At 40.0% G+C, this 22,475-nt stretch overlaps 1 protein-coding gene across 2 annotated transcripts in view; it reads right to left on the reverse strand.

Annotated features, from left to right (window-relative positions):
- The window catches only part of CPPED1 (calcineurin like phosphoesterase domain containing 1), a 49,281-nt gene extending 27,212 nt beyond the window's left edge, over positions 1 to 22,069 (reverse strand). Inside the window, exons 1-2 of one of the 2 annotated variants that reach the window (XM_052773021.1) lie at positions 21,885 to 22,069; positions 11,104 to 11,322 (exon numbers count right to left, since the gene is read on the reverse strand). In XM_052773021.1, coding sequence (XP_052628981.1) covers positions 11,104 to 11,322; positions 21,885 to 21,948 — 283 coding nt within the window. In that variant the 5' untranslated portion in view covers positions 21,949 to 22,069. The remainder of the gene's footprint in view (positions 1 to 11,103; positions 11,323 to 21,884) is intronic. The other variant, XM_052773020.1, reaches the window with a different exon arrangement.
- Between the last annotated feature and the right edge of the window lie 406 nt (positions 22,070 to 22,475).

Genomic DNA, 22,475 nt, shown 5'->3' on the forward strand with positions numbered 1-22,475 from the left:
CCTAGAAATGACATCAGGCTGAACCAACTGCAAAACAATTGCAAATTTACATGCCTGTACTTTAAACATCTGCAAAATATTTCCTAAGGAAGAACATACACATGCAAATGACTGTTGACTTTATCAAATATAATAAGAGTTGTGAAACTCAATATTATCTCAACGTTTCTTTTTAGTGGATACAAACCTGAAAGACAGGTAGGACTTCCTGGGAGGTACCAACTTCAGCACCTACTGAAAGCAAGTATTCACTGACCTTTCCTGGTCAAGCCCAAGACTGTTTTTTAAGTAAGAGAATTTAGAACATTCATAATCGGTTTTAAACAATTAATGCTTTTGACTAGGAACATTTGCTATGGTATGTGCTTTCCCCTTGATTTAGAAAACTGAACAAGTTAAAGAGTTTTCTTAGAGTTACCTTGTAAGGCAAGTGTTTGTAATTATATGCTGCAGCCTATGCTTTAAGATTTAGTATCTGTAAAAACTACTTTCGGACGAAGTCATATTAATGCACTCAATATTTAACAGAAACAAGAGACAGAAATATTCTGGACCGTGGCAGTTGCACATCAAATTTGGGCATGGGAAAGAGGTTCAAGATAATCCAGTTAGTAATTCTCTCAGGAGAGAGGATGCCTTCAAATGTTACAGTGATTATAAACAGAAATGAAGCCATACCGCTGTCTGGACACCAGAACCATCAGCTCTGATGTTCCTCAGCTCTGAAGCTGTCTGTTCTGAACGTAAATAACTTCACTCTCTACAGTGTACGTGTCAGAGCCTATAAGAGGTACTGATTGTATAAAGGCCAGTATGCCCAGCTTGTCTTGTATCCTGATCATCAAATTGTCAAGCAGAAGTCAAATGGAGAAGTGCTGATTTGAAAATCATGTCCCTTAATTGCTGCCTAAATATGAACTCAGAATCCCAATATTTGGCACATGCTTTTAAAAATCTTGGTGCATATAATTGCCTGTATTATTATATGAAAAAACACCATTTGCATGGAAGACAGGATAGGGTACATAATTCTGAGGAGACACGTAGCCAGCAGTTTTGCTTTTCACATAAAGCACGTAGCGTTGCCCAAAATTGTAATTAGTCAAATTGAGCTGATATGCTTTGTTGAGGCTTTATGGAAGAGTTAAGAGTGTTAGCGAAACATGCAGACTTTGTGGGGGAAAAAACATGTACCAGAGATGCATACACACCCAGAGCACTGTATGCAGTCATGGGGAGTTGGCTGGCAGGTGAGAAGGTCCCAGAAGAGTCGGGGCCCCTGGAAGCAGCAGGCAGACAGCGGGACTGCCGCAGGACTGCCACACATCCCAGCTGGGCAGGCAGGGGTCCAGCATGCTTGAAGCAGAGACGGAGAGCAGGCAGAGAGAAACAGGGAGGGACACTGAAGCAGGCAGTGCACTTGCATCTCCAGTGATTCTGTGACAGTGACAATTCCCTCCCAAATTCACGATCTTGTCTTTTTACAGGATACCAGACTTTCTAGGTAGTCCGTACCTTTTCACCACTACACACAGCATGGGGCTCACGGTCACTGCTTTCCCCAGCTGCAGCAGGTGCCTTGCCCTGGTACTTGGCTGCTTTCCCCCCTGCCCCGTTATGCTTAAAGCAGTCTTTTTCCAGCTCTCAACGCCGCACTGCCTCAATGACTAGTAACAGACCATCAATGAGCTGCTTATAGTTTGGGGACATCTGTTTTCAGCTTGTCTATTGTCAAGGCCTTTCCTGTCACCCCACATTTCAGCTGTTCACAGTAACAACACATGCCCGGCCCCAAGCTCCAGTTCACACAGCAAGTTCCTGCAACAAGCTGACAACAAGCCCAATAGGCCAGGACTGCGGCATCGCAAAGTCAGCCCAAAGCACACTAGCGTACGGCCAGTGGCCTGTAGGTAGCAATATCAATACTCTTCTGACTGTGCTCCTGGGCAACAACAGCATTCACACCTATGTGTGACCATTCTGTAATTTCCCAGGATAATTAACATCATCTTTCAAACTTTGGGAGGTCTTGAGCAACAGGAAAGTATGAAATGGTATTCCCAAAGGATTATGGGGTTGCCATGGGTTTAAATTGATACCAGCCAATTTACACTTGTAACTGGCTGTAATGCACCTATGCAACAGACTATGGAAAAATGTACGTATAGGGACCATCTCTCTGCAGAAGATCGGTGCACATCACAATTCACTTTCTCCATCAAGATCAGCAGGCAGTTGTTCACTCCTGTTGAGTCCCTAAAGTTATATTGCAAATATAAGACTAGGTATCTTCTATGTTGCCTCAGCATATAGAATGCAATCTCTGTTGGATTAAACAGCAGTTGTTGCTACACCACTATTCTTATTAGTGCATTTAAATTTTACAGACAGATATGGAAAAAGAATATGTAGCTGCCTCAACTGCAATCTGGACATTCAGACTTAATCTCCTTGAGCTGCAGCCTGACCCCGTCCAGCTCCATAGGTGTGCCCCTGCTTTCTGTCTGGAAGTTCTTCTGGCACTTTTTGTTGTGCTAACAGCCTGAAACATACATTAGATGGCACAATAAAAACATGAAAATATGTAACAGAGACAATCCTGGAAAATCTTACAATCCAACTATGGCCCAACAGAGAGAGCCAGAGACAGCAAGCACACCAAGGAGCAGTAAGAAAACATTATCAAATATGACCTCAGCTTTGTAAAGCTGATTGAAACAATCAGATCTTTTAACTTGTTCCATTTACAAAAGGGACATTTATAAAAGCATGTACATTTTATCATGCTTCAAGGTGCCAATATTCTGACCAATTCCATGTTGTTACCCTACCACAGAGAACCATCCAGGCTTTGGCTGACATTGGTAGGTTAAACAAAAACTATCCAACTATCCAAAAAGTTGGGCAAAATTAAGTTGGAAAGCTGGGTCTACCCAGTAATAGCCTCTGTAGACAAATAATTTTAAACATTGTACAATTTGTTTTGTTGAAGAGCACAGTTAAATTTTTGATACTGGACTAGCTCATAACATTCCCCTGCACACATTTACATGCAATGTCATTTTTCTTGTGCTGTACCACGCGGACTAGGACAGCTTTGTTTAAACTCAACAGCTTCAGTTTAATTCTCTCCAACCACCTTCTATTCATCAAGGTGTAACTAGTTTGTGTCTGGGAGGGTGGGGGGGAATAAATTTATGACATTTTTACTGCAGTGTATCATATTCATAATACTTAAAGATTTTAAACGTATTTCTGCATATGTGTGAATGGAAGAACACATGCAAAAATATATATATAGGCACATGAAAACAAGGACAATGCTTATCCTACCAGGCAGACAACTATGAAACGTATATGGCAAATCTGTCTAATGTTAAGGAAACTTTTTTAATAACAGAATACAAGAAGTTAATGAGACCTTGTCTTTAGCCTAGATACAAAGTTTGTATTGCGATCATATACATTCTACAAAGCTACCATCCTTCCTCACAGACCTCTTTGCTACAGCATTGCAACCCCTTAATACTGAGTATCTTAGGCCACAAGTATTCCCAATATGCTGGGACAGAAGGAAAAGCCACTGTAAGAACAGTGTGTATCAGTTAGATATAACGCATTAACTGAAGTTTGTTCTTTTGAGTGCAACAACCTGCTGGAACCAGGTGTACCAATTTCAGGGCCACGGCTGAGGTCCAAAATGGCAGAAAGCAGCTCTAACTCCAGCAAACAGGATAACAGCTCCTTGCAGCTTCCCTCCCTCCCCACAGCCTCTGCCTTAGAGGAGGGGGAATGCAGCACAAGTAATTCAATAGAGCTAAGAAAGGTAAGTTTTAAAAAAATTACTAAAACCATCTAAAATGAGTAAGACCACTTAAATATTTTTATCAGCTATAAAATGAATAAAAATCTATGCAAAAAAAGCCCCACAACACCAGACCTTGGGAATGAATAAGAAAGCATAAATAGGCACAACTGCTTATCTTGTGATCAAACTAGAAAGATGGACAATTGCTTCTGAAGCTAATGAGAGAAATGAAAGTATAGGCAGATCAATTAAAAAGGAAGAACCACCATCATAATTAATTCACTAGGCATGTCAGAAGAGCAGATAACAGAATTCTTGTATTGGAATTCAGTTTATTTAAAATACAATGGCTTAGTCTCCTGCCATCACTTACACAGCTATCTAGGTTGATTTGTTCTTTGCAAATGGATATTAAAAAAAAAAAAAAAAGGTGGATCCTTCATAGAAAAGGCCTTTGAAATAGCAAATGCAAATGATGTGGGCATCCTCCTCCCCCCACCCCTCAGCAAAACAAAGAAATTCTGAAGTAAAGCACAACACCCACAGCTCTGACCTGTCAGGTGCTGCTTCCACTCACCTTAGCAGAGCTAAAGGTTCCTTCACCAGGATTAAACATTTCAGAACTGTGTTATAAATAACAGTTTGAAAGCATTTAATTAAACAATTCAATAATATAAAACAAAGGTAGAACAAAAAAAAAAAAAAAAAAAGAAAAATGTCACTACTTGGACTTAATTGACTGAAAAGGTTGATGTCAGATTATATAGCACTGAATGACCTGGGCAGGAAATGTGTATATTCAAGATTATGCCTTCACTTAACTAAAGTAATTAGTACAAGTATTCACAGTGTACTTCAAGTGCCATAATACTCAATTTTAGTGATTTTGATTTCTTCTAATTAACATATACACACAAATGAATCTAAAACCGCAAGCATAAACATTACTTGCTCACTGATCCATTATCACACTGCTAACAGATCACGCTTAACCAAGTTCTATCAGTTTTTTTGATTATACACATTATTAGACAAGTCTCATTTCATTTAGTCTCTAAACAGCTAAGTTTTATTACAGTCAGAGCTAAGTAAAGTTTGCAGGAGTCTTGCTGTCTTACTTGTTCTTTCACCCATGTAAGCAGAGCAATTAATGAAAAATAATTAAACACTTGGTCTAAAGCTACATCACATAAAGGACCTTGCTGGCTAGAACTGATATCTATCAAGTTACTGACAGCAGTAGTATCATTAAAAAAAATGCAGTTAAACAATTTCCTCCAAAGGAATTCAGCCACATAAAAATAGCTGCTGGATTCTCAGCCTCACAAGTCAGTGTTTCTCTGTGGCTTCAGCAGGGCAACCTTGGCTGCAAACAGCTGAATTCTCTGCTGTTGTAATGAAAGGTGTTGAAATACGGAAGCTGTTTCCTGGACACCAATCTACACTCGAGGTATGGGATGAAGAAGGAAGCACAATGCTTCATGAAAACTGAAACAGGAAACACAGGCAAGAAAGAAGGCAGGGGAGTTTGCCCTCAATGTATGGAGGGAGCTACTCTATGGAACAGACACCAGGTTTGTTGCGCTTTTGAGTCAGAATCAGAGGAGAGATCACCCACTAAGAGTGAGGTTTTGCTGCAGACCACCCAACAGGGGCAAAGATGTGGATTTGGTCTTCTATAAGCAACTTGAAGAAGTCTCCAGATCACAGACACTGGCTCTTATGTGAGACTAACCTCCCTGACATCTGCTGACAGCAATCCAGGAGGGAGTCTGGGACAACTTCTTGACACAGATGGGCCAACCAGGGCCCACACTCCTAGTCCTGCTAGTCACAAACATGGAAGTGCTAGGGGACGTGTTAATCCCTGGCAGCCTTGGCTGTAGCAGCCATCAACATGGAGTTCAAGATCCTGAGGGGAGTAAGGAGGGCAGATAGCAGATCTGGGACCTCAGGACAGCAGATTGGCTTATTCAGGGAACTGGCATATAGGATCCTGTGGGAGGCAGCTCAGAAAGGCAAAAGAGTTTGAGAGAGTTGACATGTCTTCAAAGACAAGCTCCTCCTAACAGAAGAATGGTCCTTCCTGATACAGGGGGGTGGGTGGGTGGGTGTAGAAAAAAAAAAAATAGTAGTAGACTATCAGGAGAAGAATGACTTGGCTAAATGAGGAACTCATGCCTGAGTACTGATGGAAAAAGAACACAAAAGGGAGATGGAAGCAAAGATGGACTTGGAAGGAAGAATATTGAAAAAGTACCTGGGCATACAGGGCTGGTGTCAGAAAAACCAAAGCTCACTGAGGGCTGAAACTAGCAAAGGGCATGATAGGCAGCAAAAGCTTCTACTACTACTTTAGCAATAAAATAATAAACAAAGAAATACAGGCCCACTGCTGAGTGAGGCAACGACAAGTGACAGGTACTCAGTGCTTCTTTTGCCTGTCTTCACTAAACTGTTCTTCCAGAGTTAGAGGAGCAGAGGAAATATCAATAGTGGAACAGGATTTAGCCAAGTATCTCCTGAAAAGTTTCAACCCAAGCAAGTCCATGGGACCTGATGGGATGCATCCAAGAGTACCAAGAGAACTGGCTGATGTCACTGTGAGGCACCTCTCTATAAAAATCAAAAGATTGTGGAGTTAGGATATTATGGTCCAGATGAGTGGAGAACTAGCCAGACTGTTGAGCTCAAAGAGTATTGGTTAATGGAACAATATGGGAAGTTGTCATAAAACAAAACAGAAGGTTCCAACTTGATATGAGAAAAAACACTTTTAGAAATAAATTTCCTGAGTTTTAGAAAAATGCAGTGAAACAAACACATTATACAATCAACAATATTTTGCATTTTGCAGATTACCATTTTTGCCATATTAAGTTATGGTGCACTAACTTAATGCACACAATGTCTTCAGAAGTAAGTCTTTCATTATCATGGTGTATCTAGGTGTTAAGTATTGAGTTTATAGAAATTATTTTCAGTAACACAGTTGCACTATAAGGTATTGCTTAAAATTCTTGATTATGTACCACAATATTAGTGTTACCAGGAATAGATATCCTATTCTTGATTATGTAATCAAGAAAAACTTCTGAAAATAATATTCAGAGTACAAACTACTTTTAATCAACAGCTAAATACCATGATACCGGCACTGATTACTTCGTTGCTCTAATGACATCTGTAATGGATTCCAAGTGCTGTGCCTGATTGCTTCCCAGCTGATCAGTATTCTGTTCATCACTTCTAGCTGCTGGAATTCTGAGATTTCTTGGAGTTCCTTTGCAAAAGGCTTCAACATTGCTTCAGCTAAATGGATACAGTGCACGCTTTAAAACAGTCATCATAAACTAGTACTCCATGATGAAACTTATTAAGAGAAGAGAGGAAGATGTGGGGTTTGCCCCCGCCTTTTTATTGACAGGCATTGATTGTAAAGCAGTATAATCCAAAGAACTTGATAGACACTGGCCAATGGATTGTAAAATATAGCTGAACTTCAATTGATCATAGCCTTCTTCAGTAACCATGCTGCAATAGTAACTGTGATACACTTTCATCAATGCTGTTTTCAGTTTTAATATAGGCGATATACACAAGTGATATAAAAGGCAATTTGAGACATTAAATAAGATACATGTACAAGGCAAATTCACAACTGTTAAACTTAAATCAATGTCTTGTCTCATGTTAAAAATGAATTTTTAATCGTTCCTTTTATTGAACTAACACGATAAGGGAATTGGACACAGTAATTATTCTTGGAGAGTCTCCTCAGTGGAGAAGTATGAAATGATTGCAGTACCATACTACTACAGACATGCATTACATAGGTCTAAACATCCTTGGCTAGAACAGTGAAAATACTTAAATTACTCCAGAAAAAGAAATATTACTGCTGGTCTTCAATTCTGCAAATATTTATATGTTCAAATTATCTGAAAAGCTATTTGCTATAAAAATTCTTATATTCTCTGTTTGCTCTTTTTCATTAATATAGTATTGCCAAAAGACAACTTACAATTTCAAATTTTTGTTGTAACAAATAATGAAAGTGCTGGCAAATTTCAATATACTGTTTTTTTGAAATGGAACACTTTCTAAAATTTTTTTAAGAGTTTAATCAGTTGCTGACAGCTTTTTACCTCATTGTGTCTTCACTTTAAGTTAGAATTGTTAAATGGATAATGTAAAGAAGTATGAAGTCTCAAGCACAGTATTAGTACTGGAATTAGTGGAGGGAGACTTGTGCCATATGACAGTGGAATATAATGGCTCCTGCTTTTTATCTGAGTCATAAGTGGTGCAGAAATACACTAGCGGTTCAAACACACACCCATGTAAGAGAAGAAATTTAAGAATTCATTCCTCTGTGAGAAGGAAGTCACCACAATCCCTAGAGTATAGCATGGAATGTGGCAGAAAACTTGAGAATGTGACTGCAGTACTTCCAAGTTTTCCAAAAACTTTCACTGCAAAGTCTTCATTTCTAACATCAGAGGATTTCTATTTCGATAAAAGAATAAGCAGCAAATAAGTTGTTATAAGGCCAACATCTTGGCTTCTTAATGCCAATGTCTTGCAATGTCTCATACAGTAACAGCTATTAACAAGCCAAACCAAAGAAATTGTCAATCAGTATCTGAAGACATTTTAAAAACAGGCTGCGAGTTGTCTTGCTTTAAAGTATCTTTTCTTTAAGTTTTCTTTAACTCTTTTTGTGTTTTGAAGGAGTTTCTATTCTAGAAGCTAAGTAAACGAGAGGAAAAGGTAGGAAAAAATCCTTTGAAAAACCTATTATTTCACTTCCAAAATACAAATTCATACAGTTTAAAGTGTTGTTTCAAGTTCTTTTAAACACATAGATTTAGATTTATCTTCTATGAAATATTCTTCTGACTTTGCATTTCTGTCCCCCTTGCTGTATCATACATCTCGCTGCCCTTCTAGGTAAGTAGTCAGAGTGTTAATCCACAGGTATCTGCACAGTAGAGCAAGTCACTTTTATCTCTCTCATCAGTTTAGACAGAAAGACAAATGGCTGACTGTAAAATTGTACTTACCTGTACAATTGTGAAATTGTACTTATATCTTTACTAACTCATGGCACAGCAAGCCATATGTATAAAATACAAAGGCAGTAATTAAATAAGTAATTGTGCCAGTTGAATATTCTAAAATTCCTTTTAGTAGCACATTTCCTTAACTACTTTATATAAGTACATAACACAGGCTTGCAAAGTATTAACATAATTTCAATCAACAAGAAATTATTAGATGAATTAAATATGGTGGCTCAAGTGAGGTAATAATAGAATCATAGAATCATTTAGGCTAGAAAAGACCCTTAAGATCATTGAGTAATGAACTGCTCTTTCTTGCAATTTCTTGGAAATTGCACTAGGCAGCTTCAAATACTTATACAATGCACAGCACATACATCACACAATGTAAGTGATCTCAGCCATACAATCCGTTCAGTTTCTTTTACATGTTTGTTAGCAAAATGAATATATGATTATGTTTTGCAAAACCCTAACAGGTTTGTATTTAAAATATTACCAAAGTCTGAGACATACACTGGTAAAAGGGACAATAATGACTACAGAGATCCATTACTAGGAAAAAAACCCAAAACATAAAAACTGCCACACACAAGACTGACTTATTGTATCTAGCCATTTAGTACCCAGTGGAAGTCAGAAGACTGCTGGCTCTCTGTAGGTCGCACTTACTTTCTATCAACAGAAAAGCCTTAGAATAGTGTTGTTTAAAGTCAGTATAGACAAAAGTACTCAGAACTTTGCATTGTTTTATGAGCCTTTGAGAAATATCTAGGTAAAATGAAATTAACTTAGCTTCCTGGATTATTTAAATTTGTGAGTGAAAGATCCGTTTTAATAGGACGTAGAACACCTATTATTTGTCCTGAATTTTATTCCTCTTACAAGGGATACTGAAGATAACGTATTTGGAACACTTACACAAATTAGAAGTCCTAATTGAAATACTTATTAAAACTCTGCTATAGGAAGGCCAGATGATTCTTAGGAAGAGATTATTTTATGATTCTGGGTTAAACCTGTACTTCCAAAATTAATGGAAGAACATAAACCAATAAAACAACTGCATAATGGCAGACTTTATATTATAATCAAGCTACTGAGGTGTTACACAGTAGATTCGATCAAGCTTAAATGTGTTGGTTTTTACACTTTTCCATTCTATCACTAAAATCGTGTTCTGTTCAAAAGTAAGTCTGTAGCCTATAAATAATGTCAGTCAATTTGACAGCTCAGATTTTAAAATCCATTTTGCAGGACACCGAAGGACTCAGTGAAAGGTCTCTAACATGCTCAAAACCTTGCTGTGCAAAGATGAGCTGGGATGCACCACCTCAGGTGCAAGTGGAGTGCAAAGCAGAGCGTAGCACGAAGCACACAGGACTATTTGCAGGCTCACTTGGTAGATCGCTCTGCTGTCAGCTACATAGCTAAGGCTGTCTACAGCTCTCCTTATCAAGGCTAGGAAATAGAAGACACGGTACTTCGATCTGCTTTTCAGACCACTTGTCAACTGGTAACATCAGTTTTTCTTTCACTTCCAATAAGAGTATTTATCTTCTTAAAATGGAAATATTACCAGTCTGTTTTAAAGTTATAACTGTCAAACTTTGTAATCCACCTTTCTAGATGGTCTGTTGTTCTTCCTCTGGCTGTACACAGAAACATACTGATCTCCAAGTCCCACAGCAACAGGACAAAATGCTAAAACTTGAATTTGCTGACTTTTAGCATTTTAAGAATTTAAATATTGAAGCAGTTGAATTTATTAAGCATTAGAAAGCCAGAAAATTCTCTGAGCTTCACCCACTTTAGGTACTCAATAAGCCATAGCTATTTTTTTTTCTTTTCTCGGCATTGTTTCTCCCCAATGGCTAGGGTCCCTATTTATCTTCTCAAAGCAATTTGTTTAGAAGAAAGAATTTTAATGTGTGTTCTTAGGGCTTTTATTTCAAAGAAAATTTCCTCAGGCCCACTGAAAAGAAAGCAACTAATTAACAAAAGTGCACCCCTAAAATGAATGATACAGGAAGTCAGATGAAGAAATCAGAATAATGTCTCAAGAATCATCTACAAAGCATATTTTTTCCCCAAATACCAAAACAGTAGCATACCAAATCCTATGAAAGAATATTGTGAAGTCAAGGAAATTAAATTAGCCTTGTTGCCAATCTGAAATACAAAGAAAATGGAGTTACAATCCCCATTCTACACTTTTAATTGCCTTACCTGGCATTCCATGGATAAGGTCTCCGCACAACACAAAGAACTTGGGTTTAGGGTTTAGTTTGTTAATGGCCTGCACTGCTTGCTCTGCTAATTTGATTTCTTCTCCCCATTCATCATCTCCATTGTGCATGTCTCCAACTGCCCAAGCTTTCATTAGTCCAAACTGAGGATCTGCTCCTTGGATGAAGTAGAAGGGGCCCCTCCATTGGTACTCATCATCTAAGAAGAAAAAAAAGAGGGGGCGGGGGGAAGTTAAGCACTAGAGAAACTTTTATAAAGAGAATAAAGTTTTCCATGCATCATTAAACTTATTGCTCTTCACCTAAGTAAGTTGAGGCTGCTTCAATGAAAGTACAGAATTCTGTAATCATTCACATAGGACAAATATAAAGGCAGAAGTACAATATTTTCCTCTAATGGGTAGCTGCAATAAATGAAAGTATATTAATCTAACTATACCACATGGTAATTACAGACTGATTAGAGGAAAAGTATGTGAAGGATTCAGCAAATAGTGCTGGAAATTACAAGACTACAATATAGCACAAGTGTATAATGTTAGATTTCAGTTGATTCCTTCCAATTATTGCTTCTTTAATTAACAAGTTAAACATACACAACACATTACACATTTTATGGTTCCAGTAGACTTGTCCTTAAATTATTAAGGAGTTAAAGGCTTTTTTTCCCCTTATGCTTTTAGAGAGAAGTTGTACATAGCACATTCATTGGAGTTAGAACTGAAGCTACTCAACAGGACCAAGGTTAGCGAACACAAAATGCAGCAACATAAGAATTAGCAGCAACAATGAAAATCCTAATTTAGAACTGCCACAAGAGCTCCCAAGACCTATGATAAAAAGGTGAGACCTCAGAAATAAATTTCCATTGGTAGAGTCAGCGCAGATAGATGGTACAACAGAATTTGTACTGCTACAATTTTATTGTTATCATAGTATCAGAGAAGCAAGTATACAAGTACCACATAAGAAGCATGATACATAAGACTACGAGCACATTAAGAAAAAAATATCTCAACACCAGGCAAATAAAGTAACAGTTGGCTATAAATTAAAAACAAAAATGGGTATCCTGTTTCCTAGACTTAAGTCTCAAGTTGGAATTAAAGTACAAACACAAGCACACTGTGGTTTCTCCAGCTGTCCAAATGCATTCATTTTCAACCTGAATATTTCAGTTTTGACAGCTGTATTTGGCTTAATACATTTAGTGTTATTGGTTTTAAAACAGCATTTAAACTGTTAAAAACTCAGACTACATCAATCTATAGTTGAACCTAAAAAGAAAAAAAAAGATACAGCAAATTATTTCAGATTAGAATACAATCCTTAAATATACTCCCATGTTATGTAGTCTGATCCGAAATACAGTTTGAGGCAAAACTAATCTTCCAATAACAGTGCATAAACAAGTAGCATGTCCACTGCATGGATTTACTTTTGGTTTTAAGTGATCTAGAACTGGAGCTTCTTACTTTGCAAGAAGGGGGGTATGTTTCTTTCAAGGAAGGTTAGAAAACAGAGCTCATTAATTTCATCCATTGCACCACAGATATGTATAGGCTGGGGTGAGGGAGAATGAATGTGGGCAACTCCCACTGTTTATAAACTTTGCTGTGGCATCAGATCATTTTGCCAAGTGCAAGCTTCTACATTTTAGTTAAAGTAACACCTAATTTCTAAACAAAATTATTTATAATCTGTTAACATTGTCTGTTAATTCATACCAGCATTGCCTTGTTCTAAATAATAATCACATATTTTATATAGAAACATTTAGCCATTTATTAGCTTTTAATTCTGAAATGAAGTTAAACTTTTCCAATTAGTTCCAATAAGTTTCCAACTTATTTAGAGAAGTGAAATGATCCATCTATCCATGAGTTTGCAATAGAGCCCATATGGAACCAGCTGAATGACACAAAGTAATTTAGGTTTTTATTTTGTCTTGCATGGCAAAATATGACTGTCTTAAAAACCAGCTTGCGTGTTGCATCAAAGGCATTGTTTGTGCCAAGAAATCAACTCAGAGTTTTTATAAGTGGAAAGCTATAGCAAAAGAATGAGTTAAGGAAGCTTGCATCAGAAATCCTTCATGACTTACACAAAATAAAACTGAAAAAGGGAAAGTCTGAAACAGGAACTTGTTTTGGAGGAGCGGCACAATCCTCAAAACTCATTAAATGGGAAAAAAGCTCAAATCTTTGAACAACATGGTAGGATTTTTAACACCTGTCCCTTTTCCAGCAACTCGGTACACAGTACTGATAATCAAAGCTTGAGCAAAATCTGCTTGTTTTTGTAGTGATTAATCTGAAGGCAGTAATTTTTACCATAGTAGCCTAAGTAAAATATAGAGACATTTATCTATTTATTTTTACAGGAACTACTTAGAAAAGACAGCTAGTCTTTTTTTTAAAAGACTGTGTTTCAATTATGGACATACTGTGTTTCCCTTTCCAGAGCCCCAGGGATGGTGTCTGGTGGCCAAAGGCAGCTGGAGCACCCGCAGCAGGCCAGGTAGCTGTCAGGCAGCCTGGCTGGCACAGGCAGCAGGACTGGACCAGGTCCCAGGTAACAGGGAGCTTCATATATAATGCTTGAACAGAGGGAAGTCTGGCAAGCAGACAATGCACTGTCAGGGAGCATGCAGAGCTGATGCAAAACAGGTTGCAAAGCCAGACCAGGGGCTATTCTAATATATGCTTCATGGATATTTTTTTTCCTGCCTTATGTTCCTGCCAAGATAGTAGCTCTCTAGGTTTTAAGTACCTGAATGTTTCCAAGACTGTGCACAGATGCTCTGGTTTGAGTGGGTGAATGATGGTCATGTGAGGCAGAGAGAGAGACACTGATAAGATGAATTTGAAAAGAGAAGTTTAGTACACAGACAGAATCAAGAAGTGGCAGAAGAAAGGAGAAACAGAAGATGCAGGGGTGGAGGTGAAGAAGAGTGGGGAGAAAAGGAAAGAGATAGGAGGTGAAAAGTGAAAGGAACTGAAAATGATGCAGAGGTATATGCTATATTCTCCCACAGGAAAGAAAAAGATAAAACGAAGAAAGCAAAGCAGGGACAACAGAAAAGATCCAGGAATCAGGGCTACATAAATAACATTTACTTAAAATGTTAGTTTAATTAACTGGTCTTAGTCAAATAATTTAGTCAACAGCTATTTTTGTGGTATTTGATCACTTATCAAATAGTTACCAAAAAAATAACAGTAAGGTTGAATAAATATTTCCGCCTTTGTCTTCTTATTTGATCACTCCAACTAGAAAACCTATTTAAAAACAAATAAACCTAGTACTTAAAACAAATTCCATTAGCTTATTACTTATCAAGTGGTACTTACTGATTTAGTTTAGTACTTACTGATTTTGTTCCCCCCAAAAACATAAGAATATATGGGAACAGAATAATATATGGACATTCAGTTTCAACTTAAAACTTGAGTTTTTGTTTATCAGGAATGTGTTTCAATTACCATAAAGTACTATAAATAAAAGCAGAATATCATGAAGAGAGTTGCATTGGTACACCACCACTGGTGCAAACTTGCACCTGCACCAATTCTAAAGCCTGTTCCGGGTTCAGCTCATCCAGGAAATAACGCTTAATTGCCCTCACTGGTCTGTCTGCAGAGGGTTAATGCAAGCTTTTCCTTATCTGTGCAAGGCATAATACTGGTCCAGCTAAAGTTTAAAGTGTTGCAACTAGTGCAATTTGGCTAACTTTGCTTAAAACTCCAGGAAACATGCCTGTACAAGTGCTCTTTCAACAGACCAATATGGTAAGAGGGTAGCAATGAGAAACAGAATGTAAAAGCCTCTTCCACCACCACATATGGATCCAGAAGTCTTTTGCCCAACAATTAAATGACTTATCAATGGATTGTGTTCAGATAATTACTAACAAAACTTCTGTACCCTACTTCTCTCCCTCACCAGCTGCTTGTTAGCACCCTCAAGCAGAACAGGTACTGTAGGCCATGCAAATGAACCATGTCTGCTTAAGCAGTAAGTCAGGCACCACAAAAAATTGTTTGAACAATTTTTTTGGACTTTGCACTGAATCACAAGAAGAGCGCTCAGACAAATCATTCTGTTGCTATGCTAGGGGAATGCCAAAGTCTGGCAGAGGGTTAGTAACAGCATTGGGCACAAGTGGTGGGAGGGGGAACAGCTGTTTTTGCAGTGATCATCTAGCCATGATCCAGGTCCTAGATGTTACTCCATAAGGTTTCAATTAAATAGCATGTACAGTTGCTATCTTCCCTTCAAATGGAACAAGCAATGACTTTTATGGGAATGACATCAAAGGCATTCTTCTTGCTAGGAGTTTCAATTTTCAAGCCTTTAGATGAGCTATGCAGTTGTATTAGACAAAGTACATGCTAGGTAAAGCAACAGAAGATTAGGATTTGATTAATAAAAATTTTTCTCTGCCTTCTCCCTTGCATCACAAAATTGAGCAGAGCTGAGAACGCCTGCAAATTGGCTCTTCATCCCTATGAGCATAGAGGCTTTTTGCAACTTTCTGAATTTACCACAGCAATAAGAAAATGCAAATACCAGAAAAAAGTCAGCAGATTTCTCAGATAACTGATGTACATATGTCCTGGTTTCAGCTGGGATAGAGTTAATTTTCTTTCTAGTAGCTGCTATAGTGTTATGTCTTGGATTCAATATAAGAGTAATGATGATAGCAACAACTGAAAACATCAGTGTGTTAAGTAGTGTTTATACTAAGTCAAGGATTTTTCAGCTTCTCATGTCCAGCCAGCAAGGCTGGAGGGGCACAAGAAGTTGGGAGGGGACACAGCCAGGACAGCTGACCCAAACTGGCCAAAGGGATATTCCATACCACGTGATGTCATGCCCAGTATATAAACTGGGGGGGAGCTCGCTGGGTGGGGCAGATCACTGCTCGGGAACTAACTGGGCATCGGTCAGTCAGTGGTGAGCAATTGCATTGTGCATCACTTGTTTTGTATATTCTAATTCTTTTATTATTATTATTGCCATTTTATTATTATTACTACCATTATTATTTTCTTCCTTTCTGTCTTATTAAACTGTCTTTATCTCAACCCACGAGTTATATTTCCCCAATTCTCTCCCCCATCCCACTGCTGGGGGTGAGGCAGGAAGCAAGTGAGCAGCTGCGTGGTGCTTAGTTGCTGGCTGGGGTTAAACCACGACAATGTACAGTTTCCATTTCTGAAGGACAAATAATGTCTGTGGAGCTGCTTTTACACATTAAGCCACACAAAACTCCTATTCCAAATCCGTTTTATTCCCAGGCCTCCTTAAGAGCTGCACAGCTGATCACCACGGAGGAAGTCCAACTTCAGAACATGTTGTTATGCCTCAGTTTCAATAGCTTCCCACTCTTTTTCTGCTCCCATGCATGCCAAAGTACGGAGAGAGGATCAATGCAATGTATTTTTAGTAGCATAGGCTGAAAAATGGTGCCAGCTTCTAATTTTATCTAAGGATTAATTCTGTGAAGGGCCAAAGTAGTCAGCAGCAATTCACAAGAGAAAACCTCAGCCATGTATTGTGATCACGCACAAAAAGACACTTCAAGGACCTAGGTGGGATTTAAGCCAAACCTCACCATTTATAGAGGATAATAGCTAATATCTTGCCCTGTCTTTATTTCTTCCCCTTTAGGTTTTCCTAATTTCTCCTCCCTTTTCTTCCCCCCTCTCTGAGGATCACAAATATATAGAGATTGCTCATATAAACCACTGCAAGCCGGCCTCAGACAGCCATGTAGTACTGGTGGGATTTCCACTATTTCCCTAGTGGGATTTTTTTTTAAATTACATTGTTTGGTTTCAACTGTATGTTGGTTTTCTTCTTCCTCTACACTCTACAGAATTTCATGGAAACAAATTAGTTATGAAAAGTTACTCCCGTCCATAATCTCTCTCTATACACTATTGTATCAGAGGAGAATAGACATGGACACATGCCTAGTGCTTGCTCAGTATATCATGGGCAGTAATAAATACGAAAAATGCCCCCATTCTCACGTTGGGTTTGCCAGGGGAATTAATTTCACTTCTCTGAAAGATCACAAAATAGCAAATATGGGTACATGGTTCCCTGCCTGAGCTGTCTCTGCCTACAAAGCGTGCCTGCGACTCTCTTTCTAGGTAAAATTGGACAAGAAGCACAACCTTGGTTTTCTAAAGAAGGAAGGAAGGAAAATGAAATCTTTTTAAGTGAAGGCAGTATTTATATATCACAAACAACACAAAAGGCAAAAACTTCTTCCTTGCAATTGTTCTGCAGTTCACCTTTAAAGGAAATTGTTTTAATTGCTCTCAGTCCTGGAATAGCTTGAAAAACAATAAAGGACTTGCACTAAATCCTTAGTAATTCCTTGTTTACTATTGAAACACTATCAATAATTATGGCTTCAAAACCACCATCGTTATTGTCTGTATGTCCAAATACAAAAGATCTCAATCTAATGAAATATGCATTCCTTTCAGCTATATTTTCCATGTGTTCCTGAGAGACTACCAAAGATACGACTATTGAAGGTTCTGATGAATGACCGAGGCAACCTATTATGGAAGGCGCAATTTTATGCATCAGGGGAAAAAACCCTTCAAAACAGGTATCAAAATACATTTTTCAGAGAGCAAATAAAACCCTTTAAAAGAGTAATTATTGTAGAAATTATATACGGTGAGCCTAAACTACAGAGCTAATGTCAGTAGAAACACTGACAGAATACATTTTCTCAAATAAATTAGGCAGTGCTACTGTTTTTAAAATATATACTTTTAAACTTCTTAGATAACTATCAAGGTAGGAAATGCCCCCTCAGATACAGTTTATTTGTACTGAGGGCTACAGAATGCTAAACTCTAGTCATGCCTCTATGCCCACCCCCAAATTTAACATGTAAACTCATTACAGAAACTTTACAGCCCAAGACTGTAGGTGTGAAGGGGGGTGGCTTGCATAATGACAAGGTGAAGTCACAGAAAGTTGCTCAAAACCCACGTAAAAATTTGCCTAATTCATATGAGAGTTGGAGACAGTATTGGGAATGGAATATGCTAGCTGGGAAGCAGTTCTGATCAGTGCTTAAAAATATTACTGTTGAAGAGCTCTAGAACAGTAATCATAATGTGCTAAGATCCAACACTCGTGAAAGCAAGAAAAAATAAGAAATCAACTGTGGTTGTACTTAATTTCAAAGGAAGGCGAATTATATGTAATTACGATGCTTTTAAAAAGTGCAAAAAATCCTTGAAGGCAGCGTGGAAACTATTCAAAGACACTATCCCGGAGTCTCACACCATATGCACAGCATTTACTAAGAACTTCAGAAACCAAAAAGAATCCAGACTGACTAAACAACATAAACAGCAGCCATAAGGATGCTACTAAGAGCAGGACAGCATCCTTCAAAAAGCTAAAGCATCCAAATAAAGCAAACAGGGAAGATTTTATACACTGGAAAGTTAGATACAAGAGTCCAATAAGTCAAGCTAGAAAAAGTGAAGAACAACTGGGAATAGCATAAATCTGAAAACTAATACAGCCCTTTTTAGAGGAATTAGGAGCAGGTAGCCTGCCAGACACTCACTAAGGCTAACAGATGTTCCAGATGTGCAAGATGCACCCAAAGATAAAGGCAGAGCAGAAAAAAACCAATGTAAAATTTCCTATCCACGTTTATTGTGAAGGAACTTGTGAAGATCTAATGCCAGAATTCTCCCTTAGAGACAGTGCATCGGATCTGTCTCAAATCAAAATACCAGGAGATGATTCAACAAATAGACACGAACAATAACAAACCACTCAGATTAGGTGGCATCCACAGAACTCAAAAGTAAAAAACAGCTAACCCCCGTGGAGTTACCTCTTGCTTAAAACTGCCTTTGTACCAGAGGAGCAGGAAGATGGCCAGTATCCCACCTGCATTTAAAAGGGTTTTCCAAGCAGTCTGGTAACTACTGACTGCAAAACTGGCATCTGTACAGGCAGGTTAATGGAAACTGTAACAAAGACAGTAACTACTGCACTTTTTCTTCAGAAAGAGTAATGGACAGCTTTTACATGGACAAGGAAAATCCACTTGATACCATCTCCAAGAGGTATCTGACAGTTACTCATCAAAGACTCTTAAGGAAGCCAAGCTGTCTTGAAATATGAAAGTCTTTGCATGCATAAAAAACTGAACAAATTACTGCAGACTGAACAAATTACTATTAGGGAACAGGGTGTGGAAGGGTGATTTTGCAGAAAGGGTAGTAAGAAAAAAAAGAAGGAAATTAAGCTCTCAATGGTGACTCTCAAATTTTAAAAGGAAACAGTGTGCCAAGCCATAGCAGTGGTAGTAAACATTTTGTGTAGCTACCTGTTTAACAGGAGTGAAACCTAAGGACTGAGGAAAACAACAAAACACAGATACCTGATTTTCATCTTAAACTGCAAGAAACTTTCCCTCAGTTTTATCAGTCCTTGGTTCTGTTTTTTTCCAATCATTCAGTTATTAAAAGGTTGTGTTGAACTTTAGCCTCTTAAGAAAGAGCTAAGTAAACTATTGACAAAGAAACATTGTACCCAAAGATGGTAGCTGGACTATCATAGCCTAAAAAGTCCTGAACAAGATTAAAAACAACCAGTCGGTAACAAACAAGGACACTTCAGGAGAAAGAAACAGACCTGGAAAACTGATAACCCAAATCACATTTTTTTCTTCCATGTTTAAGGCAATTTTCAAGAAGTACTTACATGAAGCTTTTGTTCAGAAATTTTCACACTGCCGTTGAACACTCCTTTTGTTACAATTTCACTATACAGTTGATATAACTAGATGGCTTGTCTGCCATCTGTCCCCTCAACAAATGCTAGGCATTCTGTTCCAAACCAACCACACCATCTGCAATTAATAGGTTGCCAGAATGACTGTATACATATACTTCACATGCTCAGAGTTGGTGAATTTTCTTTATTTGGCAACAAGCAAAGCCAAATATTTCCAATGAAACCCAAGAAAATACCACAAAATTGTTGGGATTGAATAGGCTTGCCCACCTCACCAAACCAATACAATTTGTAATTTGTAAACAAATACAAGGAAATAAAATACCTTCCATGCATGGCAATAGGAAAAGATTTCTTAACACAGAGCTAGTTATACACCTGAAAAACCTAGGCATACTGCAGAATCTCCATCCTTGGGAGAATTTTACAAACAGGTGAGATACAGATAGATGTTCAACATAATCCTCTGTTGGTCCGGCCACAAGACAAGAACCAGCAGTCAGCAGGTGGCTGCCATCTTTGGCTTGGCAGTGGCCTCATTACCTTATTCACCTGGGAGGAGGCAAGTCTAGAAGCATATCTCCTATGGAGCGGATTTATACTCAGGCACTACTGATGTCAGATATAGAAAATCATGTGGTAGATTAGAAAGTCCTGTTTTAAATTAAGTTAGTTAACCAAGATCATTCTAATCTTTTCTATTCTTCCTTCTTTAATGGTGCCTCACCTGGAGCACCAATTCTGACCATTTCTGTTCTTCCTGATTGATTGTGCATCCCTCTTGGCAGGAAATGAACCATTGACCCGATACAGAGCGACTTAGCCATCAAAGCGAGGAGGGAATACCTCCTCAAATGATCACCAAAGACCACCCGAGACCCCTGTGCATGCAGAGAAGGCATCTGATGTATCATGGTTATGTAATCCTATGCATATGCATTAGATAGTTTGCATATGTACTAGGTAGGAGTAGTTTAATAAATTAGATGCAATTGTTACTGTATAAAAGGGACACACCTGATGAATCTGGTGTGCTTGATTTGTGGAAAGTTCACCGAGCACCCTGCGCAGAATAAAGCAATATCTCTCCTGAGTGTGTGAGATTGGTCTATTGCACACCAGGTAACAAATCCTCTGTTAGTACAACACTACCAGCCGAGGGGGTTAATGGTGCCGTTTCTGCACAGGGTGGAAGCACCAGGGGAGGAACTAGCTGCTGACCTCTACCCTGAGAGAGGCTGAAGCACCTTGAAGAAACTGGGATCTTATCCAGTTGCAGTTATGGTACACCTGCCTTTCATTTAAGTAACATAAATAACGAGCTACCTGTAACCTGTTAGGTCACCCCTATAGGTACAAACACATGATAGCATAGTGCCAGCACCAGCAGTGTCACAAGCTACAGAGATCAGGTTTAGCAGCACTGGCAAGCATTTTAACACGAATCTGGTGTTGGACACCGCTAGCATCTTCTCCACGGGAGCCGGAGCCACCCACGCTGCGGACAGGACCGCGGGGCAAACGCTTCAAGACGCCTCTGCTCTTCAGCTAACGTGGTAACAAACTTCGGAGGCTTCGGACGCGCCCCGGCACAGCAGGAGGGCAGCGGGCTGCCGCAGCTCCGCGTCCAGCCGAGCCCCCGCAGCCCGGCAGCAGCAGGCGGTACTCGGCCTGCTGCCCCGAGCGGGGGGCTCCCTATCACGGGCCTCCTGGCGCCGGTAGACGGCCCACGGCCCTGTCCCAGTCACCTCCGAGTGCCTGCCCTACGTCTCCCGCCCCCTCCCCCGCCAGTAAGCGCTCCTCCCGCTGCCCCCGGGGAAAGCCCCGAGCCTCCCCTCCACACGCCCCTCCCGCACTACCCGCCCGGCTGCGCGGCGGGGAAGAGAGCCCGCCGGAACCCGCAGCCCTATGCCGACGTTCCGCCTGGCGCTCCCGCCTCGGCGCGGGCCCCGCGGCGCGTACCTTGGCGGAAGGCGGTCAGAGTCCTGCCCCGGGCTTTCAGAAACGTGTCCCCCTCCGTCGCCATAGCTCCTGCCCGCTGTGCGGCCGCTGCCGGGAGCCGCCACCTGGCCCCGGGACGGCGAGGGGGCGGCACCGCCTCCGCCGGGGGCGGTGCCTGGGCGCGAGCGGGAGAAGCCCCGCCGGAGGCCGCACTGGCGGCACAGGGGAGCTGGGCCTGAGCACGGCCGATAGCGGGCGGGTGGTCAGGCAGCTACGTAGGGAGAGGCTCCCCGGGGAGAGAGGCGGGGGCACGGCCCCGGGGGCAGGTGTGCTGCGGGGTGGCTCCCCGGCGCCGCCATGTTCGGGAGGCGGCGGGGGCCGGTTGGGGCGAGGGGTGGCGCGGCGACATGGCGGCCGCGGGCGGGCTGGCTTGCGGTGTTCGCGGGTGAGAGCGCAGCCTCCGGGAGTGGAGCCTGCCCCCAAAAAGCGCAGGCTTTTAAATGAATAATAATAAAAAAAGTAATAGATGGCCTTCGTTTTCAACTTTTTCCTAACCTGCGAAGTAGACCGGTGTCATGTAAAAGCATTGGCAGCCTTCCTCTGTACCTTGAA

Source organism: Harpia harpyja, chromosome 21 (assembly GCF_026419915.1).
Source record: "Harpia harpyja isolate bHarHar1 chromosome 21, bHarHar1 primary haplotype, whole genome shotgun sequence".
Classification (NCBI taxonomy): domain Eukaryota; kingdom Metazoa; phylum Chordata; class Aves; order Accipitriformes; family Accipitridae; genus Harpia; species Harpia harpyja.